The 7,588-nt window shown below is 38.0% G+C and overlaps 1 protein-coding gene across 3 annotated transcripts in view; it reads right to left on the reverse strand.

Moving 5' to 3' along the window:
• Positions 1–96: 96 nt before the first annotated feature.
• The window catches only part of LOC146522806 (NLR family CARD domain-containing protein 3-like), a 13,308-nt gene continuing 5,816 nt past the window's right edge, over positions 97–7,588 (reverse strand). For all 3 annotated transcript variants that reach the window (XM_085152944.1, XM_085152942.1, XM_085152943.1), the window contains 5 exons: positions 6,357–7,588; positions 5,967–6,140; positions 5,549–5,719; positions 4,577–4,623; positions 97–4,162 (listed from right to left, as the gene is read on the reverse strand). The exon at positions 6,357–7,588 is cut by the window's right edge and continues 545 nt beyond it. In XM_085152944.1, the coding sequence (XP_085009070.1) occupies positions 3,618–4,162; positions 4,577–4,623; positions 5,549–5,719; positions 5,967–6,140; positions 6,357–7,588 (2,169 nt within the window). In that variant the 3' untranslated portion in view covers positions 97–3,617. The remainder of the gene's footprint in view (positions 4,163–4,576; positions 4,624–5,548; positions 5,720–5,966; positions 6,141–6,356) is intronic.

Here is a 7,588-nt window from a genome sequence, read left to right on the forward strand (position 1 = left end):
AACAGAAATTACAGAAGGATTTATTGTGAATGAGTTTATTATCTAAATAAATTTGCTGCTAGGCTTTCTGTCATAGTTTTGTTTAGATGGAAAATGAGAAGGATTCCTGCCATGTGGGGAATGATGTAAAAAGTTTGAGAATAACTGGATTATTGCAATATCAAGTTGTGCCTTTTTCTCAGATGGACAGCAAGTGGAGAGTGATAGATGAGATGAGGAGATGGAAGGAGGAAGAGAGGCAAAGAGTGATTCACATGCAGAGCCGAGTTTATTTCTCACTTTTGTTGCCTTATGGTTCCAAGCACTGTCGCCAATCTTTGCATTTTATTATTATCTCATAACACTTGTTCAATCAGCTACCATTTCTCCTGTGGACTTTCTAATGTCTACAGTCTTAGATCAGCACAGCCCTGCCCTCCAGCACTATCAGCAGCAGGAGCAGCAGCAACATTGTACCCATCAGGTAACACATAGACTACGTTTGCTTTGCATTGTCCCTACCTGATGACACTGATATAGCATGATACGATCCCATATTGGATTCTTGGACAATTTACAGTCTATAGGCACTTCTCAATCAACACGACAAATACTAGAACTACTGATAGCTGAATAAAAGGGAAAAAAAGTAATATCTCACAGAATCCCACAGAAAATAAAAAGCAATATCACAACTGAATGAGAAACATGCCTGATTAGCTACATCAGAATTTTTTAAAATAGCCAGTGCTGGTGCTTAGCTTGGGAACAGATGGTGCAGCTGCTGTGATGATTTATTATAGGGGTAGACACAATCCAAAGCTCAGTCATTCCAAAGTAATTTGTCAGTGAGACAGGATGACATCTGTGAAGGGTAGGGTCTTTTTTCTTTAAAACAAACTACGTTTTTTTTTTTTTTTTAAATTGTGAAACAAAATATTTGACTAACAAAAAATACCAAAGGACATTAAAGTTTATGGTGCCTAAACCTAGTGGGTTTAAGTGAAAGTAAAGAGCAAGTAAAGAAGGGAATTTCAATAGAAAACAGTTCCCACAGGAAACAAACCAGGACGTGTTTGGCAGTTAACTGGTGGTGTTATGTTTAAGTAGCATGGGTGCAAAACACAGTTATGCTGCTCTTTTGATCACACAGTGAATGAGGCTTGTAGAAAAGGGACAGAACATGACACTGAGAACAATGTGAATAGTCTGTGTGTAGACGATCTACACCACTGCCGCCTGCTAGATTGTGTATATTATGTATGTATTTGTATGAATTCTAGCTGTGCCAGCTGGTTTAGAATTTTACAGTTTAGGAGCATCCTGTGTCGAATCTGTACAAATACAGTGACCATTAGAAATAACTGAGCATCTGAAGGTACCCCTTTATTAAAAAAACCCCAAAAAACCAAGAGGTTTTTTTTTAAAGCAATACTTTTTCTCTACTGCTAAGGAATATCTTTCTCATATGATAAATGAAATGAGCTGAATGCTGGTGAGAACATCAAAAATATTTTAGGATTAAGACGTAGTGCATTGTAATGATGTATATATTTGAACAAATACACCTAAATATTGTTTGAACATATTTAGATAAATTCCTGTGTTTTCAGAGCTTTAAATTTTCCAAATTTCATCAAAACTCAGTTAATACAGTTGCTTTGAGTGTACCTCCCTTACTCCTAGGTACTACTTTATCTGCTAAACTACTGCTACCTGACTGTAGCTGTTTCTTTGGGGTTTTTTTTATTTTAAATAAACAGACATCAGTGATTTATGTGATACCAACCTGTACCACTGTGTGCCAGTCAAATCCGCATTTAACCAGGTAAGTCACAGCCTCTTGAAGAAACCTGAGGTGCTGAAAAGATATTGCAAAAGTTAACAGAACAGCAGCACTTGATGGTACAGATTACTTTAATATTCCAGTCTATTTTTTTAAAAGCACATTTAAAACTAAATGTACATATAGAAAATATTAAAAGCAGGTTTTCATCAGTCTAACATCAGAGGAAGGGGAACGAACTTGCTGCCAATCAAAAAAGAAACACACACACTGCTAATGTATCTTTTATTCTTTGCTTTATTATATACTTTACATTCAAATCGACATAAAAGAACCAGACTAATAGTTAAGATAAAAGCTTATCTTAAGTACATAAGGACTAGTACATAAGGAATTAACATTCCTTATGTACTAGTGCAACTTTGCTGCTTGCTCCACTTTTACTTCATCCCGAGAGAGCAGCTTAAGCTATCAAATCAACACTGACATAATGCTTTTAAAGTAGTGAGACCTCGACCATATTTACCTCGTTAATGTATCACAAAACTTTAATGTAAGGAATCATTTTTTCCTGCAACACACTTGTTTCAAAACTTTGAGTATAATTTTGGTCAAAATATTGTGAGCTGGAAACCAAGAGACAAACACTTTTTTCCCTCAGGGTGTAAATAAATATAGTATACACTTCATGTAAAACACTTTTTAGCACTGATACTGTAAGCATGTTGGTCTGCTAAAGAAAGTAAGAAACGCATTCATTCAAAAGATAATATGTTTAAAATGAGATCTACACCAACAGGTAACAGCCAGTGTGTAGACTTAACCTGGGCTGCGGTAAACTGCAGGTAAACTAGCAAATTAACAATGTAGCTTATGTGTAAGTACAAGAAAGAAGATCTGCTATCAACCACCTGCCTGCTTCCTGGCTGTTCGGCTACTAGTCTATTCTGTTGTTTACCACACTGTCAAACTCAATGCTAACATCATTTTCCCAGTCCTGTGTGACAAATATGTGGTTTTAGAAATCATGTTTCATTATGATGAGTCATGTAAATAACTCACATTACATATAATATTTTATATGTAGCTCCAGGAGCTCCACGCCCTTTTCCCACAACTTAGACACTATTCCAGAGTCAGGAGAGCTTATTTTTGACATTTTATGACAGTATTGACAGTATCCATATAGATGTGTTGGCTAAAAGTGTAGCTATTTTGCAATCAAGCAGTTGAGGGTGTAAAATAAAAGTGAAATGAAAATTATCTATGGATGTTCATTTTCCTCAAATGAACCAAATTTTTATTTATTTAACGTAATCTGTCAAGAAATCATGCACTTCTTAAAAAACCTGAAAACATTTTTCATCACTTTAAAAACTGTATGTGTCACTAAAATAACCATATATACATATTCATACTGAAGGTTATGTTTATAAAACAAGGTTACTAACAGAATAGTGAGCACATGTTTTCTTGTGTTATCCTCTCTGCAGGATCAACTGATCACTTCAAGAGGTAAAGATAAAGATAATGAACTGGTTCCTATATATACATTTCTGCTCTATTGGAGCGCTCAAAGCACTTGTCTTATTTACCCATTCACAAAAGCACTATTTCTCTGCTCTTTCTACCGAACATTCATACTCCAACAGGTGTGGAGTGTCAGAGAGGGCGGAGTTAGTATCTTATCCCAGGATAGTTGGCATGCAGGCTGAAGCAGACTAAGATTGAACCGCCATCCTTGTAATTACTAGGTAACCTGCGCTACCACCTGAGCTACAGCCTTCTCCACAGTGCTGAGGTTTCAACTGATGTCTAGCCTTCCTGAAGTTGTTTAGCAGGCATTCATTTTCTAACCTACAGTGAAACTTCTTTCTACGGTAGCTGACAAAACAATACAGAGGAACGGGTGTGAAGTTAGAGGGTAGAGGGGATCAGTGAAGGTTGTTTTGAAGGTGTGGAGGTGGATGAGGCTACCAGAATAAACTCTGTAAAAGGACAAAGTGCCAGCTTCCCAATCCAGATACACCCCAACCCGAGTGCAGCGCAAACACTGAGATGATACACAGACCTTCTCTTTGTTGTGCTGAACAAAACAACCATCATCAATCAGACACCAAGACTTGTTGTTTTTCCCCAGCTTGCAGTCATCCACATCTCCTTTCCTGCCAATGCTTCTGTATGTTAACCCAACACATAAGGGCTCTGACACCTCCATCTCCAGGTAGCAGCGCTCTTTTAGTCCCTGCTCACACAGCACTTGCTGACAGCAATCAAACCTCTCTGTATGATCAGGATAAGCCTGCTCCTCCTCCACCCAGGTCACTTTTCTTTTGTCTTCAGAGAGCAGCAGGTTCTTGTGAGCTGTGTTGGAGTCCAAAGTGAGCGCACAGGCATCTGGAGGTAAGAAAACATTTATATAATCAGTAAAGACTTTAATAGTATACCGTTTGTCCACCATTGGCAGCATGAAGTACAGAGCTGTTGGGCAGTAATTAAAAAAAATCCATCAAAAGAAAGTTGTTCCTGAGTTAAAAGTCAACATTCATCTCAAAATAACATTTCTGAATACATGAGTGATGTTTATTTTTCCTCTTAAAGGCAGAACCATGACAGGAATGTTTAAAATCCATTACAATGAAGTTAATGTACATGGAATTGATCTTAAAAAGAAACTATGTATTTCTACAATTCTTAATATTTTATTGCTGTCCTTCAATATCCAGTATTTTTACATGTACCATTAGGTACATTAGTCCTCTTTACATAGTGTTTTCTGTAAGAGAGGATTTAGACTCATTAGATACTCACATTTCTTCAATCCTGGGTGTATCCGGTGACTTCCACCATGTTTAAAACTGTGGAGGAAATTGAGTTTAAGAAATAGAAATGGAACCATTAATTAGTAATATGTGCATCTATTCTGTTCACCACCCAACATCCAATATTGGTCTCTTGCTGGCCAAGAAAACAGAGTGATGATAAAGCTGAGTGCATGCTGACCCCATCAGCCAGAGTCTGATCTTCACCAGGTAACAGAGGCAGTGATGATTATTCAGGATTGCAGCATTTTAGCTTTAATTTCTACCCATACAGGTTGATGTATTAAATTTACTGTAGTCCAAGCTTTGCTTTGTGTTGTACTCACTAAAAGAAAGACAGTGTAGGGATTTGTTTGGCAGTAATGTAATAAGAGGTGTAACAAATTACCTTCTTCAGTGGGTAATTAAGTAAAATACTCCATTACGTTTAAGAAAAGTATGTTACTTTCTTGAGTAACAACCAGGGTACTTAAGTTGTTAGGAAACAGAAAATTACTCTGTATCACTCTACGAGTATCACAGCATGAAACTCCAGTAAAAAGGTGGCTGTACTCTAATCTTTAGGAGGTGAAAAAGCAAAAACCAAAGTTTAAAACACTTTAGATTAAGATCAGATTTTCTTCTCCTCAATGTGATGCATCTACTTGTAAATGGTACATATACAAATAATAATAATAATATAGTGATGTGTTCTGTTTGCTTGTTAACTAGCTGTTATTATTATTATTATTATTATTATTATTATTATTTTTTATTATTTTTTTTAGTTTGTTCAAGGGCTACAAGAGGGAAATAAACTTATTCTCAATCGTTAACAGGAAATAGAAAGCATTTTGGGATGAAGACTAACAGAACATTTTGAGCATTAAAAAACTTGTCAAACAGCTCCTGGGGTGTTTCCGTGCTTGCGTTGAGCTTGGGGACCATTTTCCAAACAGTGGATGATAAAGGAAAAAATTACTTGACTTGGCTGAGCCGGTATTGTGGATCATTCCTCAGCTCAGACAGCTTCTTTCCATTTTCTCCTGGATGGTTGTAACTCAGGTCCAACTCGTTCAGATGTGAGGGGTTTAACTTTAGAGCTTTGACCAAATAATCACAGCCTTGTTCTGTCACCAGACACCCAGATAACCTGAGAAAAGAATAGTTTGATACATATAAATGCAGGTTTTAGAAGATTTAGAAATCCATCAGCAGGACTACATCTGTTGCATCTCTGAAAGACTAAATGACTGCAGGAATGAGTATTTACAGGGCAGATGCTATGAAGAACAAGACCTGTGCTAAAATAACTTCTGCCAGGTGATATCTGTTTCACTTTGTAGGAGGCTGGATGGGTTGTCTATGTTTATATTATGATACATAAAAATTTAATGTACCTCAGAGTTTCCAGTCTGCAGCACTGACTTGACAGTCCTTTACAGAGCAGCTCCACTCCTGAATCTTTCAGGTCATTGTTGCTCAGGTCCAGATCTCTCAGCGGTGAGAAGGGGTATTTGAGAGCAGCGACCAGATGATCAACCCACTCTTCACTTACTTTACAGTCTGCTAGTCTATGGAGGGTGATGGGTGTTTATTAATTTTTATAGAAACAGATAGATGTAAAGAAAAGGCATGTTTAAAGATACTTAATGGCCAACCATGTGATTGCCATTTGTAATACAGAGGACTCTCTCCTTCCTCTTTTGCATTCTGGCTAATAGTCCAGTTCGCTGAAATTATTTAAGGGTGACGAGTTTATCTCACAAACAAGAGTGAAAAAAACTTACAAGGCCTTTTTGCTGCTCCTCACAGCCGGTATCAGCCTCCGTCTGCCCTCATCTGATGTGTTGTAACTCTTTAAGTCCAAGACTTCCAAATCATTCTTCGATACCTGCAGCATGTAGGCCAGTGCAGAGCAGTGCAGGGGAGTCAACTCTGTTTTTGAATGATCTGACAATTTGAGATATTCCTGAATCTCATCTTTGACTTTGTGATCTCTCATCTCAACCATAGTCTGGAAAAGGTTGATGCAGCTGTCTGGAGAGAGGTTCTTCCTTCGCACAGATTTGATGTGAGTCAACATTTTCTTGTCAGTATCTTGGCTTCGATCTGTGGGAGTCAGCAGACCATGAAGGACTCTGTGATTGGGTTCAACCGTGAGGCCAAGGAGGAATCTCAGGAAGAAGTCCAGATGGCCATTTTTCTTCTCCAGCACTTTGTCTACTGTTATTTTAAGAAGTTCAATTAAAGTATGCTCCTTGCCCTTTAAATCAAAGAAGATGCTGAGATCTTTAGTATCATTGTTAATGAAACAGTCATAGACGTAGAGAGCTGCAAAGAACTCCTGCACAGTCAGATGTACAAAGAAGAAGACATTTTTCTGGAAAATTATTTTTTCTTCCCGAAGAACTGTGGTGCAAAATCCAGAGTCAATGGATGCTGCTTTAACATCAATGCCACAGGCCTCCAGGTCTTCCTCATAGAAGATGAGGTTGTTCTTCAGCAGCTGCTCAAATGCAAGCTTGCCGAGTTTCAGAAGAAATTTCCTCTGTGTTTTCAGAAGCTTCTCTTTGTTTGTCTCAACGTCCTTGTCATATTTTCTACTTCTGTGTTTTGTTTGGACACAAAGAAAGTGTGCCATCATTTCTGTAAGAGTTTGAGGAATTTCAGTTTTCTTGTCTCCACCAAAGACTTCCTGGAATAACACTGCAGAAATCCAGCAGAAGATCGGGATCTGACACATGCTGTCGAGACTCTGTGAAGACTGAATATGTTTAATGATCCTGTCAGCAAGACCAGGATCATGACTAAATCTCCTCCTGAAGTATTCAGCTTTTTGTGAGTCAATGAACCCTCTTATCTCTGTCACCATGTCAACATGTTCTGCAGGGATCTGACTGGCTGCTGCTGGACGGGAAGTAATCCAGAGGTTTGCATCAGGAAGAAGCTTACCCTGGATGATGTTTGCTAGGAGATCACTCACAGGTGCTGCTTCCTTGACAGATGTTATAGTCTTAAT

Source organism: Neolamprologus multifasciatus, chromosome 3 (genome assembly GCF_963576455.1).
Source record: "Neolamprologus multifasciatus chromosome 3, fNeoMul1.2, whole genome shotgun sequence".
In the NCBI taxonomy this organism is placed as follows: Eukaryota; Metazoa; Chordata; class Actinopteri; order Cichliformes; family Cichlidae; genus Neolamprologus; species Neolamprologus multifasciatus.